The sequence below is a fragment of the Haemorhous mexicanus genome, chromosome 37 (genome assembly GCF_027477595.1).
Source record: "Haemorhous mexicanus isolate bHaeMex1 chromosome 37, bHaeMex1.pri, whole genome shotgun sequence".
Classification (NCBI taxonomy): domain Eukaryota; kingdom Metazoa; phylum Chordata; class Aves; order Passeriformes; family Fringillidae; genus Haemorhous; species Haemorhous mexicanus.
The window spans coordinates 645,661-667,289 of record NC_082377.1 but is presented as its reverse complement, the minus strand read 5'-3'; the positions used below and the strand labels follow the sequence as shown (position 1 = coordinate 667,289).

Below are 21,629 nucleotides of genomic sequence, written 5' to 3'. Positions count from 1 at the left end.
TCCTCTCTTTAACCACGCCCCCTCCGCCATTATGTGACTCAAACATTTGAGTGGGCGTGGCTTGGACCTTCCCGACCAATCCCCGCGCGGTTCTAAACCTTTAACCAATCAGCGCGCGGAGCGGGCGGGGCTTGAGGCGGATCAAACCAATGGCGGCGCGGGGGGGAGGCGCGGCCTGGGCCCTTTTAAGGCTGCTCCGGGCGGGGGAGACCCGAGCGGAGCGCGGAGATGTCGGCGAGTCACGACAGCCGGTGCGATAGCGAGGGGGGGGAGGGGCGCCGGGACCGCGGGGGGCGCGGGGGGAAGGGAGGAAAACGCGTCCCTTTGGCGGAGGGGGTGGAAGCGGCGATTCCGCGCTCCCGCCGCGATTTTCTGAGGGGAACTTTGGCTCTTTTTCCCTTATTTCCCTCGGGTTTGCTCTCCCCGCTCTTCCCCGCGTGGCTTTCGGGGGCTTTTTCCCGTTTCTTGCCGGTTTTTCCCTTTTTTCCCCTGCTTTTTTCCCTCTCCCCCCCCTCCCCCGCCCACGTGGTCGGCGCCGCGCGCGCCTCCATTGTCCCGGCGGGCGCGGTGACGTCACGGGCGGCGCGCCCGCGGATTGGTCGGTTCGGGAGGCTTTAAAAACCGGAAGCGGGCGGAGCTTCGCCCTGAGGAGACTTCCGGTGGCGCCGCGTGGTCGGCGAGGGGGCGGTGCCCGAAGCTATTTCCGGTCACGTGGGGTGGGGGAACCGCGGGAAATTCGCTTTGCTGCGGCGGTGGCGTCACGGTGCCGGAGCAGTGACGTCACGGTGCCGGAGCGATGACGTCACGGCATGGGGTTTAGTGGTTTGTTTTTTTTTTTTCTCGGCAGATCTCGCGAGAGCGGCCCCGAGGGGATGGAGCCGGACGGGGTCATCGAGGTCAGGAACTGGGAAGGGTCAGAGTTAAACTGGGAGGGACTGGGAGGGGTCAGAGCCATACTGGGAGGGACTGGGAGGGGTCAGAGCCATACGGGTATGGACTGGGAGGGGTTAAAGTTGAACTGGTATGGACTGGGAGGGGTTAAAGTTCAACTGGGACTGACTGGGAGGGGTTAAAATTAAACTGGGAGGGACCTAGGCCTGACTGGGAGGGGTTAAAGTTGAACTGGGATGGACTGGGAGGGGTCAGAGCCATACTGGGATGGACTGGGAGGGGTCAGAGTTAAACTGGGATGGACTGGGAGGGGTCAGAGCCATACTGGGCCTTACTGGGCAGGCTCCAGCCCAAACTGGTCAGACTGGGCTGCACCAGTACGGGTGTGTACTGGTTTGGGGGGGTCGGTACTGGTCCAAACCGGTCCTTACTGGTTTGTACTGGTTTGCACTGGTGCAGAGTAACTGGCACGAGGTGGTGGACAGCTTTGACGAGATGAACCTGTCGGAGGCGCTGCTGCGCGGGATCTACGCCTACGGCTTCGAGAAACCCTCGGCCATCCAGCAGAGAGCCATCCTGCCCTGTATCAAAGGTGAGACTCACCTGGGCAGGTGTGCCCAGTATAGACCAGTATGGACCAGTATGGGCTGGTACCCCCCAGTGCTCCCCCAGTGCCCCCAGTACAGCCACGGCTTCGAGAAACCCTCGGCCATCCAACAGCGGGCCATCCTGCCCTGTATCAAAGGTGAGACTCACCTGGGCCGGTGTGTCCAGTATGGCCCAGTTCATCCCAGTATACACCAGTATGGGCTGGTACCCCCCAGTACAACCATTGCTTCGAGAACCCCTCGGCCACCCAGCAGTGGGCCATCCTGCCCTGTATCAAAGGTGAGACTCACCTGGGCCGGTGTGTCCAGTATGGCCCAGTTCATCCCAGTATGGCCCAGTATGGGCTGGTACCCCCCAGTACAGCCACGGCCTCGAGAACCCCTCGGCCACCCAGCAGTGGGCCATCCTGCCCTGTATCAAAGGTGAGACTCACCTGGGCACACCTGGGCAGGTGCGTGGGAGCCATCCCAGTATGAACCGGTACGGCCCAGTATGGCCCAGTTCAGCTCAGGGCTCACCTGTACAGTGCTGAGCACACCTGTGTGTGCATTCACACACCTGTGCACACCTGTGTGTGCATTCACACACCTGTACACACCTGTGCACACCTGTAACTCACCTGTGTGTGCATTCACACACCTGTGCACACCTGTGTGTGCATTCACACACCTGTGCACACCTGTGCACACCTGTAACTCACCTGTGTGTGCATTCACACACCTGTAACTCCCCTGTGTGTGCATTCACACACCTGTAACTCACCTGTGCACACCTGTAACTCACCTGTGTGTGCATTCACACACCTGTGCACACCTGTAACTCACCTGTGTGTGCATTCACACACCTGTAACTCACCTGTGCACACCTGTGCTCACCTGTAACTCGCTAATCTCTAACCTGTACATATCTGTTCTGACTGACACACCTGTGACACACCTGTACTGACACACCTGTACCTGGCCCACCTGAGTCCCCAGGCTATGACGACATCGCGCAGGCGCAGTCGGGCACAGGTAAAACCTGTGACACACCTGTACTGACCCACCTGTACTGACACACCTGTATTTACCTGTGTCCCCAGGCTATGACGTCATCGCGCAGGCGCAGTCGGGCACAGGTAAAACCTGTGACACACCTGTGCTGACACACCTGTGACACACCTGTATTTACCTGTGTCCCCAGGCTATGACGTCATCGCGCAGGCGCAGTCGGGCACAGGTAAAACCTGTGACACACCTGTGACACACCTGTACTGACTCACCTGTCTCTCTCACCTGTCCCCAGGCTATGACGTCATCGCGCAGGCGCAGTCGGGCACAGGTAAAACCTGTGACACACCTGTGACACACCTGTGACTCACCTGTCTCTCTCACCTGTCCCCAGGCTATGACGTCATCGCGCAGGCGCAGTCGGGCACAGGTAAAACCTGTGACACACCTGTGCTGACACACCTGTGACTCACCTGTCTGTCTCTGTCCCAGGCTATGACGTCATCGCGCAGGCGCAGTCGGGCACAGGTAAAACCTGTGACACACCTGTGCTGACACACCTGTACTGACACACCTGTCTCTGTCCCCAGGCTATGACGTCATCGCGCAGGCGCAGTCGGGCACAGGTAAAACCTGTGACACACCTGTGACACACCTGTGACACACCTGTACTGACACACCTGTATTTACCTGTGTCCCCAGGCTATGACGTCATCGCGCAGGCGCAGTCGGGCACAGGTAAAACCTGTGACACACCTGTGCTGACACACCTGTACTGACACACCTGTCTCTGTCCCCAGGCTATGACGTCATCGCGCAGGCGCAGTCGGGCACAGGTAAAACCTGTGACACACCTGTGACACACCTGTACTGACACACCTGTATTTACCTGTGTCCCCAGGCTATGACGTCATCGCGCAGGCGCAGTCGGGCACAGGTAAAACCTGTGACACACCTGTGACACACCTGTGACACACCTGTACTGACACACCTGTCTCTGTCCCCAGGCTATGACGTCATCGCGCAGGCGCAGTCGGGCACAGGTAAAACCTGTGACACACCTGTACTGACACACCTGTGACTCACCTGTCTCTGTCCCCAGGCTATGACGTCATCGCGCAGGCGCAGTCGGGCACAGGTAAAACCGCCACCTTCGCCATCTCCATCCTGCAGCAGGTGGAGCTGGAGCTCAAGGCCACGCAGGCGCTGGTGCTGGCCCCCACCCGCGAGCTCGCCCAGCAGGTACGCACCAGTACAAACCAGTACGGACCAGTATAGACTGGTATAGACCAGTACGGAGCCGTATAAACCAGTACGGACCAGTACAGACTGGTATAGACGGGTATAGATCAGTACGGACCAGTACAAACCAGTACGGACCAGGATAGACTGGTATAGATCAGTATGGACTAGTATAGACCAGTACGCACCAGTAGGGACCAGTACAGACCAGTAGGGACCAGTATGGACTGGTATAGATCAATGTGGACCAGTATAAACCAGTACGGACCAGTATAGACTGGTATAGACCAGTACAAACCAGTACGGACCGTTAGGAACCAGTAGGGACCAGTAGGGACTGGTACAAACCAGTACGGACCATTATAAACCAGTATAAACCAGTACGGACCAGTACGGACCGGTATAGACTGGTATAGACCAGTACAGACCAGTATGGACCAGTACGCACCAGTAGGGACCAGTACGGACTGATACAAACCAGTACGGACCAGTATAGACTGGTATAGATCAGTACAGACCAGTATGGACCAGTATAGACTGGTATAGATCAGTATGGACCAGTATAAACCAGTACGGACCAGTACGGACCAGTACGGACTGATACAAGCCAGTAGGGACCAATATAGACCAGTAGGGACCAGTAGGGACCAGTATGGACCAGTAGGGACCAGTAGGGACCAGTACAGACCAGTACGAACCAGTATAAACCAGTACAGACCAGTAGGCACCAGTACAGACTGGTATAGACCAGTACAAATCAGTACAGACCAGTAGGGACCCATAGGGACCAGTACAGACCAGTCCCTCCCAGTTCCCCCCCAGTCCCTCCCAGTATAACCCAGTATAACCCAGTCCCCTCCCAGTCCCCCCCAGTCCCTCCCAGTCCCTCCCAGTATATCCCAGTTCCCCCCCAGTCCCCCCCAGTCCCTCCCAGTCCCCCCCAGTCCCCCCCAGTCCCCCCCAGTATATCCCAGTACAGCCCAGTCCCTCCCAGTCCCTCCCAGTCCCCCCCAGTCCCCCCCCAGTCCCCCCCAGTCCCCCCCAGTCCCCCCCAGTCCCTCCCAGTCCCTCCCAGTCCCTCCCAGTATAACCCAGTATAACCCAGTTCCCCCCCAGTCCCTCCCAGTCCCCCCCCAGTCCCTCCCAGTATATCCCAGTACAACCCAGTCCCCTCCCAGTCCCCCCCAGTCCCTCCCAGTACAGCCCAGTTCCCCCCCCGCCGCCTGGGCAGGGCGTGGCCCCGTGGCCGCGGTCCCGAATCCGGCGGGGGCAGAGCGGCCGCTCCCAGTTCATCCCAGTCCGGCCCGCTGCCCAAACTGGTTCATGCCTGGGACACACCCCCTGGCCGCGCCCGTGACGTCATCGCCGTGACGTCATCGCCGTGACGTCATCGCTTCCCCCGGGGGGGCAAAAAAAAAAAGGAAAATTGTCGATTTTGGGGGGGTTTTATTTTTTGAGGAGGAATTTGGAAGGGGATTTTGGGGTGATGATGTCACAGATGATGTCACCGATGACGTCACAGACCCAGAGGGTGACGAGTGCTCTCAGGAACCGAATTTAGCCACGAAAATTTTAATTTTTAATGGGATTTTGGGTGTTTTTAGTGCAATTTTCCCGTTTTTAATGGGATTTCAGTGGGGTTTTTTGCTGCGATGACGTCACTGATGATGTCACTGATGACGTCACAGACCCAGAAGGCGCTCATGGCCCTGGGGGTCTCCAGGGGGGTCTCAAAATGGGGAATTCCAGAGGGATTTTGGGTGTTTTTAGTGCAATTTTCCCGTTTTTAATGGGATTTCAGTGGGGATTTTTGCCATGATGACGTCACTGATGATGTCATTGATGACGTCACAGATCCAGAAGGTGGTGATGGCCCTCGGGGACCCCAGGGGGGGTCTCAAAATGGGGAATTCCAGTGGGATTTTGGGTGGTTTTAGTGCAATTTTCCCGTTTTCAATGGGATTTCGGTGGGGATTTTTGCCATGATGACATCACTAATGATGTCATTGATGACGTCACAGATCCAGAAGGTGCTGATGGCCCTGGGGGTCTCCAGGGGGGGCCTCAAAATGGGGAATTCCAGTGGGATTTTGGGTGTTTTTAGTGCAATTTTCCCATTTTTAATGGGATTTCGGTGGGGATTTTTGCCATGATGACGTCACTAATGATGTCATTGATGACGTCACAGATCCAGAAGGTGGTGATGGCCCTCGGGGACTACATGGGGGCCTCGTGCCACGCCTGCATCGGCGGCACCAACGTCCGGGCCGAGGTGCAGAAGCTGCAGCTGGAGGCGCCGCACGTGGTGGTGGGCACGCCGGGCCGCGTCTTCGACATGCTCAACCGCCGATATCTCTGTGAGGGAGCCCGAAATCGGGGAAATTCACCTCAAAAATGGATCCGGCCACCCCGAAAACCCCAAAAACGGCACCTGGGGGGGGACAATCGGGGAGAAAATGGGCAAAAAATGGGCAAAAATGGGAAAAAATCGATTTAAAATGGGGTTTGGGGGGTTTAAGGGATGATATCTCTGTGAGGGAGCCCGAAATCGGGGAAATTCACCCCAAAAATGGAATCAGCCACCCCGAAAACCCCAAAAACGGCACCTGGGGGGGGGAAATCGGGGAAAAAATGGGGAAAAAATGGGCAAAAATGGGAAAAAATTCGATTTAAAATGGGGTTTGGGGGTTTAAGGGATGGTATCTCTGTGAGGGAGCCCGAAATCGGGGAAATTCACCCCAAAAATGGATCCGGCCACCCCGAAAACCCCAAAAACGGCACCTGGGGGAGCAAAACGGGGAAAAAATGGGAAAAAAATGGGCAAAAATGGGAAAAAATTCGATTTAAAATGGGGTTTGGGGAGGTTGAAGGGATGGTATCTCTGTGAGGGAGCCCGAAATCGGGGAAATTCACCCCAAAAATGGAATCAGCCACCCCGAAAACCCCAAAAACGGCACCTGGGGGGGGGAAAACGGGGAGAAAATGGGGAAAAAATGGGAAAAAATGGGCGAAAATTCGATTTAAAATGGGGTTTGGGGGGTTTAAGGGATGGTATCTCTGTGAGGGAGCCCGAAATCGGGGAAATTCACCCCAAAAATGGATCCAGCCACCCCGAAAACCCCAAAAACGGCACCTGGGGGGGGACAATCGGGGAGAAAATGGGGAAAAAATGACCAAAAATGGGAAAAAATTCAAATTATGATTGGGTTTGGGGGGTTTAAGGGATGGTATCTCTGTGAGGGAGCCCGAAATCGGGGAAATTCACCCCAAAAATGGAATCAGCCACCCCGAAAACCCCAAAAACGGCACCTGGGGGGGGACAATCGGGGGAAAAATGGGGAAAAAATGGGCAAAAATGGGAAAAAATTCGATTTAAAATGGGGTTTGGGGGGTTGAAGGGATGGTATCTCTGTGAGGGAGCCCGAAATCGGGGAAATTCACCCCAAAAATGGAATCAGCCACCCCCGAAAACCCCAAAAACGGCACCTGGGGGGGGGGAAAACGGGGAAAAAATGGGGAAAAAATGGGCAAAAATGGGAAAAAATTCAAATTATGATGGGGTTTGGGGGTTTAAGGGATGGTATCTCTGTGAGGGAGCCCGAAATCGGGGAAATTCACCCCAAAAATGGATCCGGCCACCCCGAAAACCCCAAAAACGGCACCTGGGGGGGGAAACCGGGGAGAAAATGGGCGAAAAGTGGGCAAAAATGGGAAAAAATTCAAATTTAAACGGCCCCAAATGGGGAGCGGGGGTGAAAAAAAATTTCTGTTTTTGGGGTTTTATTTTCCCAATTTTTAGGGATTTTTTTCCCAATTTTTGGGGATTTTGTCCCAAATTTTTGGGGAATTTTTCCTCCATTTTTTGGGGATTTTTTCCCATTTTTTGGGATTTTTTTCCCCCCAATTTTGGGATTTTTCCCCCAATTTTTTGGAATTTTTCCTCCATATTTTGGGATTTTTTCCCATTTTTGGGGAATTTTTGGGGGGTTTTTAATTCCAAATTACCATTTTTAGGGATTTTTTTTTCATTTTTTGGGGATTTCCCCTTTTTTTTGGGATGGGAAATTTTGGGAATTTGAGAATTTTGGGGTCCCAACATTTGGGATTTTTTTTGGTTAAAAAACCGATTTTTTTTTTTTTTTCCCTTTTTTTTGCCTTTTTTTTTTTTATTTTCCCATTGTTTGGGATTTGAATTTTGGGGAATTTGGGGAATTTGGGATTTTTTGGGAATTGGGGATTTTTAGGGTCCAAAATTTGGGATTTCTTGGTTAAAATTCTCAATTTTTGTTGATTTTTTTCGCCGTTTTTGGGCATTTTTTCCCCATTTTTTTGGGATTTCCCCATTTTTGGGGTTTTGGGAATTTAGGAATTTGGGGTTTTTGGGGATTTTTGGGGAATTTGGGATTTTTTGGGAATTGGGGATTTTTAGGGTCTGAAATTTGGGATTTTTTGGTTAAAATTCTCAATTTTTGTTGATTTTTTTTTGCCGTTTTTGGGGATTTTTTCCCCATTTTTTTGGGATTTCCCATTTTTGGGGTTTTGGGAATTTGGGATTTTGGGATTTTGGGATTTTTTGGGAATTGGGGATTTTTAGGGTGCCAAAATTTGGGATTTCTTGGTTAAAATTCTCAATTTTTGTTGATTTTTTTGCCGTTTTTGGGGGTTTTTTCCCCGTTTTTTTAAGATTTCCCATTTTTGGGGTTTCGGGGTTTTGGGAATTTGGGGAATTTGGGATTTTTTGGGAATTGGGGATTTTTAGGGTCCAAAATTTGGGATTATTTGGTTAAAATCCTCAATTTTTGTTGATTTTTTTCGCCGTTTTTGGGGATTTTTTCCCCGTTTTTTTGGGATTTCCCCATTTTTGGGGTTTTGGAATTTGGGGAATTTGGGATTTTAGGGAATTTGGGTGCCCCCAGTGATGAGCTGCGTGTCACCTGACCCCGGGGGGGGTCCCGGCCCCGCGTCCTGCCCGGCCCCGACCCCGAACCCGCGGGGGCTGATCAGCGCCAGGCCTGAGGGGGGGACCCAAAACCCCCCAAATTCACCCCAAAAATCCCAAATCCCTCCAAACCCCCAATCTGCAAAAATCCCCCTGAACTTATCCCAAAAATTTGGGGTTAAAACCCCCAAAAAAAACCAAAATTGGTCCCAAAAAAACCTCAAAATTCGCCCCAAAAATTCAGCTTGGAACCCCAAAAATTGCAAAGTTCTCCCCGAAAATACTAAAATTCCCAAAAATCCCCAATTTGCCCCAAATCCCCCAAAAATCGGGGTTAAAACCCCAAAAAAAACCAAAATTGATCCCAAAAATTCAGCTTGGAACCCCAAAAACCCCAAAATTCACCCCAAAAATACCAAAATCCCCAAAAATCCCCATTTTGCCCAAAATCCCCCAGAAATTTGGGGTTAAAACCCAAAAAACCCCAAAATTGATCCCAAAAAAACCCCAAAATAAGCCCCAAAAATTCAGCTTGGAGCCCCAAAAACCCCAAAATCACCCCAAAAATACCAAAATTCCCAAAAATCCCCATTTTGCCCAAAATCCCCCAGAATTTATCCCAAAAATCGGGGTTAAAACCCCAAAAAAACCCAAAATTGATCCCAAAAATTCAGCTTGGAACCCCAAAAACTCCAAAATTCACCCCAAAAATACCAAAATCCCCAAAAATCCCCATTTTGCCCAAAATCCCCCAGAAATTTGGGGTTAAAACCCCAAAAACCCCAAAATTGATCCCAAAAAAAACCCCAAAATTCTCCCTAAAAATTCAGCTTGGAACCCCAAAAATTTCAAAGTTCTCACCAAAATTACCAAAATCCCCAAAAATCCCCATTTTGCCCAAAATCCCCCCAAATTTATCCCAAAAATTTGGGGTTAAAACCCCAAAAAAACCCAAAATTGATCCCAAAAAACCCCAAAATTGATCCCCAAAAAATTCCTCTCAAATCCCCATTTTTCCCCTATAAAACTCCCAAAAAAACCTCCAAAACCCCCCAAAAAATTCCAGATATTTTAGCTTCACCCCAACATTTTTAAAATCCCCCAAATTTTCCCAAAATTTCACTTTTTACCCCCAAAATTCTCCCCAAAAAATCCCCAAAAATTCCCCTTAAAAATTCATTTTTCCCCTATAAAACCTCCCCAAAAAAGCCCCAAAACCCCCCAAAAATTCCCGATTTTCTCGGCTTCGCCCCGAATTTTTAAAAAACCGCTCAGATTTTCCCAAAATGTCACTTTTTAGCCCCAAAATTCATCAAGATGTTCGTGCTGGACGAGGCCGACGAGATGCTGAGCCGCGGCTTCAAGGATCAGATCTACGACATCTTCCAGAAGCTGAGCGGGAACACGCAGGTGGGGAAAGCCCAAATCGCCCCAAATTCACCCCAAAAATCAGCCCCCCAAATTTCCACCCTTTTGGGGCAAAAACCCCAAAATTTTGGGGGAAATTCGGGGTTTTTTGGGATTTTTTTTGGATTTTTTAGGGCGGATTTTGGGATTTTTTTGGAGTTTTTATTTTAAGTTTTTTGTGGTTTTCTCAAGAAAAAAAATTGCAGTTTAAATCACCTCAAAATCACCCCAAAAATTCCTAAAATTTTGCACAATTTTGGGGCAAAAAACCCCAAAAAAAGGGCCCCAAAAAGCCCCAAAATTGGAAGAATTCACCCCAAAAATCCGAGCGGTGTCGGCGCAGCGCCCCCTGGTGGCCGCGGTGGGTAAGGGCGGTTTGGGTTTATTTAGAAATTTTTTTGGGGGAAATTTTGGGGTTTTTGGGGTTTTGGGAGAGGTTGGAAAATCGTAAGAAAATTTTTGGGAAAATTCGGGATTTTTTGGGATTTTTTTTGGGATTTTTTAGGGCGGATTTTGGGATTTTTTTGGAGTTTTTATTTTAAGTTTTTTGTAGTTTTCTTGGAAAAAAATTGCAATTTAAATCACCCCAAAATCACCCATAAAATTCCTAAAATTTTGCACAATTTTGGGGCAAAAATCCCAAGAAAAAGGGCCCAAAAAAGCCCCAAAATTGGAAGAATTCACCCCAAAAATCCGAGCGGTGTCAGCGCAGGGCCCCCTGGTGGCCGCGGTGGGTAAGGGCGGTTTGGGGTTTATTTTACATTTTTTGGGGGGAAATTTTGGGGTTTTTGGGGTTTTGGGAGAGGTTGGAGAATCCTAAAAAATTTGGGGGAAATTCGGGGTTTTTTGGGATTTTTTTGGGATTTTTTAGGGCGGATTTTGGGATTTTTTTGGAGTTTTTATTTTAAGTTTTTTGTGGTTTTCTTGGAAAAAAATTGCAATTTAAATCACCCCAAAATCACCCAAAAAATTCCTAAAATTTTGCACAATTTTGGGGCAAAACCCCCCCAAAAAAGAGCCCCAAAAAAGCCCCAAAATTGGAAGAATTCACCCCAAAAATCCGAGCGGTGTCGGCGCAGCGCCCCCTGGTGGCCGCGCTGGGTAAGGGCGGTTTGGGTTTATTTAGAAATTTTTTTGGGGGGAAATTTTGGGGTTTTTGGGGGTTTTGGGAGAGGTTGGAAAATCGTAAGAAGATTTTTGGGAAAATTCGGGATTTTTTGGGATTTTTTTGGGATTTTTTAGGGCGGATTTTGGGATTTTTTTGGAGTTTTTATTTTAAGTTTTTTGTGGTTTTCTCAAGAAAAAAAATTGCAATTTAAATCACCCCCAAAATCACCCAAAAAATTCCTAAAATTTTGCACAATTTTGGGGCAAAAAAACCCAAAAGAAAACGGCCCCAAAAAGCCCCAAAATTGGAAGAATTCACCCCAAAAATCCGAGCGGTGTCGGCACAGCACCCCCTAGTGGCCGCGGTGGGTAAGGGCGGTTTGGGGTTTATTTTACATTTTTTTGGGGGAAATTTTGGGGTTTTTGGGGTTTTGGGAGAGGTTGGAAAATCCTAAAAAATTTGGGGGAAATTCGGGGTTTTTTGGGATTTTTTTTGGATTTTTTTACGGCGGATTTTGGGATTTTTTTGGAGTTTTTATTTTAAGTTTTTTGTGGTTTTCTCAGGAAAAAAATTGCAATTTAAATCACCCCAAAATCACCCAAAAAATTCCTAAAATTTTGCACAATTTTGGGGCAAAAAACCCGAAAAAAAGAGCCCCAAAAAAAGCCCCAAAATTGGAAGAATTCACCCCCAAAAATCCGAGCGGTGTCGGCGCAGCGCCCCCTGGTGGCCGCGGTGGGTAAGGGCGGTTTGGGTTTATTTTACATTTTTTGGGGGGGAAATTTTGGGGTTTTTGGGGTTTTGGGAGAAGTTGGAAAATCCTAAAAAATTTGGGGAAAATTCGGGATTTTGTAAGATTTTTTCAAGGGGATTTTTGGGTAAATTTAAGGGTTTTTTAGGGAAAATTTGGGGATTTTTTTTGGTTTTTATTTTGAATTTTTTGGGGTTTTGGGGATGGTTGGAAAATCCTAAAAAATTTTGGGGGAAATTTGGGGTTTTTTGGGATTTTTAATTAGAGGATTTCTGGGTGATTTGGGGATTTTTGGGGGGGGATTTTGGGAGGATTTGGGGGTCCTTCAACATTTCCAGGGGAACCTGGGGGGGAATTTGGAATTTTGGGGATTTTTGGGGGATTTTGGGGTCTGGTTTTGATTTTTTGGGGAGTGTGGGAGGGATTTTGGGGTCCCATCTCCAATTTTGGGGTTCCTGGGGTGGCTTGGGGGATTTTTTGGGGTCTCTTGCCCTTTTTTGGGGATCCTTTTCAGGTTTTTATTAATTCTGACCAATTTTTGGGGTCATTTTCCCATTTTTGGGGTATTTTCCCATTTTTTGCCACCCTGCCCCCATTTTTTGGGTTCCTTTCCCTATTTTTTCCCATCCTGACCCCATTTTTGGGGTATTTTTCCCCATTTTTGGAGTTTCTCAGCCCGTTTTTTGCCCCCCAGGTGGTGCTGGGAAGGATTTCCGGTGGATTTTGGGGGTTTTGGGGGTGGTTTTGGGGGTTTTTTGGGCTGCCAAACCCGTTTTTTGGGTCCTTTTTCCCATTTTTGGGGTTCCTGACCCCCGTTTTTTTGCCCCCCAGGTGGCTCTGCGATGCATTTCCGGTGGATTTTGGGGTTTTTGGGGTGGTTTTGGGGGTTTTTTGAGCTCCCAAACCCATTTTTTGGGTCCTTTTTCCCATTTTTTGCCATCCTGACCCCATTTTTTGCCCCCCAGGTGGTGCTGGGATGCATTTCCAGTGGATTTTGTGGTTTTGGGGGTGGTTTTAGGGGTTTTTTAGGCTCCCAAACCCATTTTTTGGGCCGTTTTTCCCGTTTTTGGAGTTTCTGAGCCCATTTGTTTTGCCCCCCAGGTGGTGCTGGGAAGGATTTCCAGTGGATTTTGGGGTGGTTTTGGGGGTTTTTTGAGCTCCCAAACCCGTTTTTTGGGTCCTTTTTCCCATTTTTTCCCATCCTGACCCCATTTTTTGCCCCCCAGGTGGTGCTGGGATGCATTTCCAGTGGATTTTGGGGTTTTTGGGGTGGTTTTGGGGGTTTTTTGGGCTGCCCAACCCCTTTTTTGGGTCCTTTTTCCCATTTTTTGCCATCCTGACCCCATTTTTGGCCCCCCAGGTGGCGCTGGGAAGGATTTCCAGTGGATTTTGGGGTGGTTTTGGGGGTTTTTTGGGCTGCCAAACCCGTTTTTTGGGTCCTTTTTCCCGTTTTTGGGGTTCCTGACCCCGTTTTTTGGGTCCTTTTCCCCATTTTTGGGGTTCCTGACCCCGTTTTTTTGCCCCCCCAGGTGGTTCTGCTGTCGGCCACGATGCCCCTGGACGTGCTGGAGGTGACCAAGAAGTTCATGCGGGACCCGATCCGGATCCTGGTCAAGAAGGAGGAGCTGACGCTGGAGGGGATCCGCCAGTTCTACATCAACGTCGAGAGGGAGGTACAAAGGGAGCTCTGGGGTTTTGGGGGGATTTTGGGGATTTTTGGGGACTTTTTGGAATTTTTTGGGGATTTTGGGTTATTTTGGCTCCATTTTGGCTCCACTTTAGGTCATTTTCGGGCGATTTTGGGCCATTTTGGTTCCATTTTGGGTCATTTTGGTTCCATTTGGGTCATTTTAGGTCAATTTTGGGTCATTTTGGGTCGTTTTGGTTCAGTTTTGGGTCATTTTAGGTCCATTTTAGGTCATCTTAGTTCAGTTTTGGGTCATTTTGGCTCCACATTGGGTCATTTTCGGGTGATTTTTGGTCATTTTGGGTCATTTTGGTTCCATTTGGGGTCATTTTGGCTCCACTTTGGGTCATTTTAGGTCAATTTTGGGTCATTTTGGCTCCATTTTGGTTCCATTTTGGGTCATTTTGGCTCCACTTTAGGTCATTTTCGGGCAATTTTGGGTCATTTTGGTTCCATTTTGAATCCATCTTGGGTCATTTTGGCTCCATTTTGGGTCATTTTCGGGTGATTTTGGGTCATTTTGGGTCATTTTGGCTCCATTTTGGGTCATTTTAGTTCAATTTTGGGTCATTTTGGCTCCACTTTGGGTCATTTTGGCTCCATCTTGGGTCATTTTGGCTCCACTTTGGGTCATTTTAGGTCATTTTGGGTCATTTTGGTTCAATTTTGGGTCATTTTGGCTCCATTTTGGGTCATTTTCGGGTGATTTTTGGTCATTTTGGGTCATTTTGGTTCCATTTGGGTCATTTTGGCTCCACTTTGGGTCATTTTCGGGTTATTTTGGGTCATTTTGGCTCCATTTTGGGTCATTTTAGGTCAATTTTGGGTCATTTTTGGGTGATTTTGGGTTTTTTTGGCTCCACTTTGGGTCATTTTCAGGCGATTTTGGGTCATTTCAGTCCCATCCCTTCCCCCGCATGGTCTCAGGATTTGGGGCGTGGCCCCGTGGCCCCGCCCCAGTGTCCCCATGCCAGAGCGACCCCCCCGGACCATGGGCTGCCCCCTCCCCCACCCGTGGGAACGGCCCCTGAGCGGGGGGGACACACCCGGGGGGGGAGGGGCAGCCCGGGACAGTTCGGGGCAAGTTTGGGACAGTTTGGGGCAAGTTTGGCAGTTTTGGGACATTTTGGGTCATTTTAGGGCAATTTTGGGGCAATTTTGGGTCATTTTGGGTCAGTTTGGGACATTTTTGGGACATTTTGGGTCAGTTTGGGTCATTTTAGGGCAATTTTGGGACAGTTTGGGGCAATTTTGGGACATTTTGGGTCATTTTAGGGCAATTTTGGGACATTTTGGGTCATTTTGGGACAATTTGGGTCAGTTTGGGTCATTTTTGGTCACTTTTGGGTCATTTTTGGTCACTTTTGGGTCAATTTGGGGTAATTTTGGGTCAGTTTGGGTCAGGGGTCACTGAGGGTCATCTCTGGGGCCAGGAGTGGAAACTGGACACCCTGTGTGACCTCGGGGTCACTCCTGCGTCACTTTGGGTCATTTTTGGTCACTTTTTGGTCAATTTGGGGTAATTTTGGGTCAGTTTGGGTCAGGGGTCACTCAGGGGTCACTCAGGGGTCACTCAGGGGTCACTCAGGGGTCACTCAGGGTCACTCAGGGGGTCACTGAGGGTCATCTCTGGGCCAGGAGTGGAAGCTGGACACGCTGTGTGACCTGGGGGTCACTCCTGGGTCACTTTTGGGTCACTTTGGGTCACTTTTTGGTCAGTTTGGGGTCAGTTTGGGTCAGGGGTCACTCAGGGGTCACTCAGGGTCACTCAGGGGTCATCTCTGGGCCAGGAGTGGAAGCTGGACACGCTGTGTGACCTCAGGGTCACTCCTGGGTCACTTTGGGTCACTTTGGGTCAGGGGTCACTGAGGGGTCACTGAGGGGTCACTGAGGGGTCATCTCTGGGGCCAGGAGTGGAAATTAGACACGCTGTGTGACCTGGGGGTCACTTTTGGGTCACTTTGGGTCACTTTGGGTCACTTTGGGTCAGGGGTCACTCAGGGGTCACTCAGGGGTCACTCAGGGGTCACTCAGGGGTCACTGAGGGGTCACTGAGGGGTCACTGAGGGTCATCTCTGGGCCAGGAGTGGAAGCTGGACACGCTGTGTGACCTGGGGGTCACTCCTGGGTCACTTTTGGGTCACTTTGGGTCACTTTTTGGTCAGTTTGGGGTCAGTTTGGGTCAGGGGTCACTCAGGGGTCACTCAGGGTCACTCAGGGGTCATCTCTGGGCCAGGAGTGGAAGCTGGACACGCTGTGTGACCTCAGGGTCACTCCTGGGTCACTTTGGGTCACTTTGGGTCAGGGGTCACTGAGGGGTCACTGAGGGGTCATCTCTGGGGCCAGGAGTGGAAATTAGACACGCTGTGTGACCTGGGGGTCACTTTTGGGTCACTTTGGGTCACTTTGGGTCACTTTGGGTCAGGGGTCACTCAGGGGTCACTCAGGGGTCACTCAGGGGTCACTCAGGGGTCACTCAGGGGTCACTCAGGGGTCACTGAGGGTCATCTCTGGGGCAGGAGTGGAAGCTGGACACGCTGTGTGACCTGTACGAGACGCTGACCATCACGCAGGCCGTCATCTTCATCAACACGCGCCGCAAGGTGGACTGGCTCACCGAGAAGATGCACGCCCGGGACTTCACCGTGTCCGCCATGGTCAGCAGGGGTCACTCTGGGGTCACTCTGGGGTCAGCTGGGTCAGCAGGGGTCACTCAGGGTCAGGGGTCACTCAGGGGTCACTCAGGGTCAGGGGTCACTGGCTGACCGAGAAGATGCACGCGAGAGATTTCACCGTGTCCGCCATGGTCAGCAGGGGTCACTCAGGGGTCAGCTGGGGTCACTCAGGGTCAGCTGGGTCAGCAGGGGTCACTCAGGGTCAGGGGTCACTGGCTCACCGAGAAGATGCACGCCCGGGACTTCACCGTGTCTGCCATGGTCAGGGGTCAGCTGGGGTCACTCAGGGGTCACTCAGGGTCAGCTGGGGTCAGTCATGGTCAGTGGTCACTCCCCATTGGTCACTGGTCACTCAGGGTCACTCAGGGGTCACTCAGGGGTCACTCGGGGTCAGTGGTCACTCCCCATTGGTCACTGGTCACTCACTGGTCACTCATTGGTCACTCAGTGGTCAGTGGGGAGGGGTCAGTGGTCAGTGATCACTCAGGGTCACTCAGGGGTCACTCAGGGTCACTCAGGGTCACTCATTGGTCAGTGGTCACTCAGGGGTCACTCATTGGTCAGTGGGGAGGGGTCAGTGGTCAGTGCGGTGGGGGAGGGGACACCCCCCAAACTCAGGAGGTTCTGGAGCTCCAAATTTGGGATTTTTGGGGGAAAAATCCAAATTTATGGGGTGGGGGAGGGGCCTAAGGTTGGGGGCGTGGCCTAAAGGCAGGGGGAGGAGCCTCAAGGCTGGGGGAGGGGCAAAGTCTCGAATTTCAGGAGGTTCTGGAGCTCCAAATTTGGGATTTTTGGGGGGAAAATCAAAATTTATGGGGTGGGGGAGGGGCCTAAAGGTTTGGGTGGGGGGCGTGGCCTGTGTTGACCCCGCCCCTCCGGCAGCACGGGGACATGGACCAGAAGGAGCGTGACGTCATCATGAGGGAGTTCCGGTCGGGCTCCAGCCGGGTGCTGATCACCACCGACCTGCTGGTCAGTGCCGCCCCGCCCCCCGCCCGCAGGCCCCGCCCCCGAGAACTTCCCGCCTCAGAATTCCACAAAAAATCCCAAATTTGGGGGGTTTGGATTCAAATTTTGAGGTCCTGCCCCGTAAGCCCCTCCCCCACCTTTATAAACCCCTCCCCCATCGTTTTAAACCCCTCCCCAACGCTTCTGCTCCTCCCCCACCCCTTCAGACTCCATTTTTCCCACCAAAACCCCAAATTTTGGGTTTTTCCCACCCCTCCCCCCACTCTTAAGCCCCTCCCCCACTCTATAAGCCCCTCCCCCACCCCTTTTATCCCGATTTCCTTTCATTTCCTGCCCCCAAAACCCCCCAAAATTTCAGGTTTTTTTAGCCCCTCCCCCACTCTATAAGCCCCTCCCCCACTCTATAAGCCCCTCCCCCTCTATTTAAGCCCCTCCCCCACCCCTCCAATCCCAATTTCCTTTCATTTCCTGCCCCCGAACCCCCAAAATTTCGGGGTTTTTTTGCCCCTCCCCCACTCCACAAGCCCCTCCCCTTTCCCCAAGCCCCTCCCCCTTTCCGTAAGCCCCTCCCCCGCTGACGGCCCCTCCCCCAGGCCCGCGGCATCGACGTCCAGCAGGTGTCGCTGGTGATCAACTACGACCTGCCCACCAACCGCGAGAACTACATCCACCGGTAGGGGGCGGGGCCTGCGGGGGGCGGGGCCTGCGGAGGGGGAGGGGCTTGGGGAATGGGGGAGGGGCTTACACAGAGGGGGAGGGGCTTATACAGAGGGGGAGGGGCGAAAAAACCCCGGAATTTTGGGGGTTTGGGAGGGGAAATGGGGTTAAAAGGGGAGGGGGAGGGGCTTAAATGGTGGGGGAGGGGCTTAAATGGTGGGGGAGGGGCTAAAGGAGCAGGGGAGGGGCTAAAGGAGTGGGGGAGGGGCTAAAGGGTGAAAGTTTCCGGGGATTTTTTTGGTGATTTTTTGGGGAATTTTGGGGGATTTTTTTGGAGGATTTTTTATTTATGTTTTAAGGAATTTTGGGGTGATTTGGGGGGATTTTTAAAGGGATTTTTTGTGGGGATTTTTGGGGTTTTTTTCAGGAATTTTTTGGGATTTTTGGGTGATATTGGTAGAATTTTTGAGGGGTTCATTTGCGATTTGTAAGGGATTTTTTAGGGATTTTTTGGAAAATTTTCAAAGGATTTTTTGGGATTTGTTTTTTGCCCAATATTGGGATTTTTTTCCTCCCATACCAGGATCAGCCACGGGGGATTTTAATGGGATTTTGGGGGTTTTTTGGGGGCTTTTTTGGAGCTTCATTTAGAAATTTTTGGGGGGATTTTTAGGGATTTTTTTTGGAAAATTTTTAAAGGATTTTTTGAGGATTTTTTTTGCCCAAAATCGGGATTTTTCCCCCCGTTCCAGGATCGGCCGCGGGGGATTTTAATGAGATTTTTGGGGGTGTTTTTGGAGATTCATTTAGGAATTTTTGGGGGGATTTTTGGACCAATTTCAAAGGATTTTTTGAGGATTTTTTGGGGGGTTTTTTTTGCCCAAAATTGGGATTTTTTTCCCCATTCCAGGATCGGCCGTGGGGGATTTTAATGGGATTTTTGGAGGGTTTTTTGGAGATTGATTTAGGAATTTTTTGGAGATTTTTTGGACCAATTTTAAAGGATTTTTTGAGGATTTTTGGGGGTTTTTTTTGCCCAAAATTGGGATTTTTCCCCCCGTTCCAGGATCGGCCGCGGGGGATTTTTGGGGGTTTTTTTTGGAGATTCATTTAGGAATTTTTGGGGGGATTTTTGTGGATTTTCTTGGGAAATTTCAAAGGATTTTTTGAGGATTTTTGGGGTTTTTTTTTTGCCCAAAATCGGGGTTTTTCCCCCCGTTCCAGGATCGGCCGCGGGGGATTTTAATGGGATTTTTGGGGGTGTTTTTGGAGATTAATTTAGGAATTCTTGGGGGGATTTTTGGGGACTTTTTGGGGAAATTTCAAAGGATTTTTTGAGGATTTTTTGAGGATTTTTTTTTTACCCAAAATCGGGGTTTTTCCCCCCGTTCCAGGATCGGCCGCGGGGGATTTTAATGGGATTTTTGGGGGTGTTTTTGGAGATTAATTTAGGAATTCTTGGGGGGATTTTTGGGGACTTTTTGGGGAAATTTCAAAGGATTTTTTGAGGATTTTTTTAAGGGTTTTTTTTACCCAAAATCGGGGTTTTTCCCCCCGTTCCAGGATCGGCCGCGGGGGCCGTTTCGGCCGCAAGGGCGTGGCCATCAACATGGTGACCGAGGAGGACAAACGGACCCTGAGGGACATCGAGACCTTCTACAACACGGCCATCGAGGAGATGCCGCTCAACGTCGCCGACCTCATTTGAATCCCACTGCCCCGCCCACCAGGCCCCTCCCCCAGCCCAAACCCCGCCCCCTTCCCCCTTTTTTCCCTCCAATTTTCCTTTTTTTTTCAAATTTTTTTTGGTAATTTTTTCCATTTTTTTCCTCATTTTTATTTAACTTTTTTCCTGATTTTTCCCCATTTTTTTCTGATTTCTTTCCCTTTTTTTCTGTTTTTTAAAATATTTTTTTCTGATTTTTCCTGAATTTTTACTCAATTTTTTTCCCCTTTTTCTTTTGATTTTTTTCCACTTCCTCTCAGATTTTTTCCATTTTTTCCCTGTTTTACCCCCATTTCCCCCCATTTTTTATTCAAATTTTTTCCCCATTTCCTTCTAAATTCTTCCTCATTTTTTTCCCCATTTTTCTAAATTTTTTTCTAATTTTTTCCTATTTTTTCCCCATTTTTCCTGATTTTTCCTAAATTTTTTTCCTCAATTTTTCCTCAATTTTCCCCTTTATCTCTAAATTTTTTCCCATTTTTTCTCTTTCATTTTTTCCTCTTTCTCCCCTGTTTTTTCCAGTAATTTTCTGATTTTTTCAGAATTTTTCCGTTATTTCCTGATTTTTTTTTTCCATTTTTGCCGATTTTTTCCCCATATTTTTTTCTCTTTCCCCCCAATTTTTTCTGATTTTTTTCCAAGTTTTTTCTAAATTTTTTTCCTTTTTTCCCCAACATTTTTTCCCTTTTCTCCCAGATTTTTTCCCCTTTTTCCCTGATTTTTCCCCATTTTTTAAAGGTCATTTTTACAGATTTTTAAAAACTGGTGCTTCCCCCTCTGCCCCTCCCCCACCCCTTTTCTCCCTTTTTTTTCTGCATTTTTTAAAACCAATTTCCCCTTTTTTAGGGTCATTTTTACAAATTTCGGGGCTGCTTTTAACCCAATTTCCCCCTTTTTTTCCCCAAATTTTCCCTTTTTCACTTCTGATTTTCCCCTTCCCCTCCCTCCTTGTTTTCCCATTTCCCCAATTTTTAAATCCCATTTTTTCCTAAATTCCCCCAAATTTTTGGGGGGTTTTTTAAATCCCATTTTCCCCCTTTTTAGGTCAATTTTAATTTTTTTTCCCCCAAAATCGTCACTTTTAAGGGGCCCCTCCCCCACCTCATTTTCCCCCCAATTTTTTTAAGGTCAAAAAGTCACTTTTTGGGGAGTTGGGGGGAATCCCCTCCCCCACCCATTTTTTCCCCTTTTTTGGGATTTTTTTTGGGATGATTTTTATTTTTTGGGATTTTTTTGGATTTTTTTGTGAATTTTTTTGGGGGTTTTTTGGGATTTTTTGGGACTTTTTTTTTTGGATAAACGTCGCTTTTTGGGGGTCTCCCTCCCTGCCCCTCCCCCACCCCCCTTTTGTAACGTTTATTTATTCGAATAAAAAGCGATTTTGGGACAAAAAAATTTATTTTAATTTATTTAAATTTCGCGGGGGGAGGGGTGGGAAAATTTGGAGCCTTAATTTGACTCCAAAATTGGCTTAAAAAAACCCCAAAAAATCAAAATTTGGGGGTTTTGAACCCCAAAATCCACAAAATTCACCCCAAATTTAATGTTTTGATCCTTTGAGACCCCAAAATCGAAGAGAAATTCCCCCAAAATTTGGTATAAAGTTCCCAATTTTGGGTCTGAACCCCCAGTTTTTGGTTCCAACCCCCCGAAAGGGCCCCAAATTCGGGTCCTGGACCCCCCCCAAAATTTGGGTCTGAGCCCCTCCATCCTCTGAGACCCCCAAAAGTTCACTTGAGACCCCAAAATTCACCTGAGACCCCCAAAATTCACCTTAAACCTCAGAAATCCCCCCGAAATTCATCTGGACCCCCAAATCGGGGCTGACCCACCCCAAATTTGGCTCCTGGAGCCCCTGGGACCCCCAAAACTCCCCTAAATCCCCCCAAAATCCACCTGAGACCCCCAAAAATCCACTCCAGACACCGGAGAGTCCTCGGGTTTATTGACTGCATCGTCTGAGACCCCAAAATCCCTCA

The 21,629-nt window shown here is 49.4% G+C and overlaps 1 protein-coding gene across 4 annotated transcripts; it reads left to right on the top strand.

Moving 5' to 3' along the window:
• The first annotated feature begins 137 nt into the window (after window positions 1–137).
• Window positions 138–21,045, top strand: EIF4A1 (eukaryotic translation initiation factor 4A1). 4 transcript variants are annotated; one of them, XM_059872676.1, is made up of 12 exons: window positions 138–251; window positions 848–896; window positions 1,351–1,483; window positions 3,592–3,731; window positions 5,920–6,088; window positions 9,971–10,080; window positions 13,466–13,609; window positions 16,143–16,255; window positions 16,405–16,429; window positions 17,181–17,270; window positions 17,861–17,940; window positions 19,488–21,045. In XM_059872676.1, the coding sequence occupies exons 1-12, from the start codon at window positions 229–231 to the stop codon at window positions 19,630–19,632; spliced, it is 1,221 nt and encodes a 406-aa protein (XP_059728659.1). In that variant the 5' UTR covers window positions 138–228; the 3' UTR covers window positions 19,633–21,045. The 4 variants fall into 4 exon arrangements, with proteins under 4 accessions (XP_059728659.1, XP_059728658.1, XP_059728661.1 ...); XM_059872675.1 differs by lacking the exon at window positions 16,405–16,429 and having other exon boundaries at window positions 16,143–16,280; XM_059872678.1 differs by lacking the exon at window positions 16,405–16,429 and having other exon boundaries at window positions 16,143–16,280; window positions 18,677–19,526.
• Window positions 21,046–21,629: the final 584 nt, after the last annotated feature.

Excerpts from the sequence above, each read along its gene's own strand:
- EIF4A1 (XM_059872676.1), top strand. The coding sequence starts at position 229 with ATGTCGGCGAGTCACGACAGCCG. Across the intron at positions 10,081-13,465 it reads AGCTGAGCGGGAACACGCAG|GTGGTTCTGCTGTCGGCCAC; the intron begins GTGGGGAAAGCC and ends TTGCCCCCCCAG. Across the intron at positions 13,610-16,142 it reads ACATCAACGTCGAGAGGGAG|GAGTGGAAGCTGGACACGCT; the intron begins GTACAAAGGGAG and ends TCTCTGGGGCAG.